General features: G+C 57.3%; 1 gene segment (V, D, J or C); it reads left to right on the forward strand.

Moving 5' to 3' along the window:
* Nucleotides 1-275: 275 nt before the first annotated feature.
* LOC137146144 (immunoglobulin heavy variable 4-59-like) lies at nt 276-779 on the forward strand. The segment is given in 2 exon segments: nt 276-315; nt 430-779. Coding segments are annotated over 2 exon segments (390 nt in total).
* The last annotated feature ends 246 nt before the right edge of the window (nt 780-1,025 follow it).

Here is a 1,025-nt window from a genome sequence, read left to right on the forward strand (position 1 = left end):
AGCTAACACGTGGATAGCGAGTGAGCACCACGCGAGGGAGATGGCAGCACACCACGTTCACAGACAGACTCAGTGTGTGTGAGGGAGGAGCCGGACGTGAACACAAAGGGAGGGGGCGAGAGACCCGGAGACAGTGAGTCCGCGTGAGTGGGCGTGAACTGTTTGTTACACGCGTGTGAACAGTTCTGGACACCAACCCGGGCCCGTCATTTCAGGGCTTTGTTAGGTCAGACGCTGAAGTGAAGATCTGATGCTTGTTTTTGCTCCTCTTAAAAATGATTAACTGTTTCCTTGCTGCCCTGACCCTGGCCCCAGGTAAGTCTTTGCATCTCCGTGGGAATGTTTGCATGGCGGGGACAGCTCCCGAGATCCTTCACTGCCTGGACAGCTGAGTAAATGTTTATTTGAACTCCCCGTCCGTCTTTCCAGGTGTGCTTTCCCAGCTGCAGCTGGTGGCCTCCGGCCCTGGGGTGGGGAAGCTTGGAGAGACCCTCGCACTGACCTGCACCGTCACCGGGGGCTCCGTCACTAGCAGCTACGTCTGGCACTGGTACCGCCAGGCCCCTGGCAAAGGGCTGGAGTGGATGGGGTACTGGACGGGTAGCACAAGTTATGCCCCGGCTTTCCAAGGCCGAATCACCATCTCTGCAGACACCTCCAAGAACCAGTTCTCCCTGCAGCTCCGCTCGCTGACAGCTGCAGACACCGCCACGTACTACTGCGCCAGGAGAGACACAGTGACACAGAGATTAGGGGGCATGGAACAAAAAGGGGGGTGAGCCAGACGAGTCGCTTCCCAGAGAGAGGGCACCTGAATTTTCCCTTTTGTTCTGCCCTCTTCTTCTGTCACTTGACGGTGGCTCTTTGCCAGCGGTAACCATGAACCAGAGAGAAGGAGAGACAGAGGAAACATCTGTGCTCGTGCCTGGGAAGGACAGAGAACCAGATCTCCCTGCAGCTGCTGTCCCTGATGGCTGCAGACACCGCCAGGTATTACTGCACCAGCAGAGACGCACGGTCACACA

Source organism: Emydura macquarii, unplaced genomic scaffold (genome assembly GCF_026122565.2).
Source record: "Emydura macquarii macquarii isolate MOO-44397 ecotype Brisbane River unplaced genomic scaffold, CSIRO-AGI_Emac_v2 contig_3717, whole genome shotgun sequence".
NCBI lineage: Eukaryota > Metazoa > Chordata > Testudines > Chelidae > Emydura > Emydura macquarii.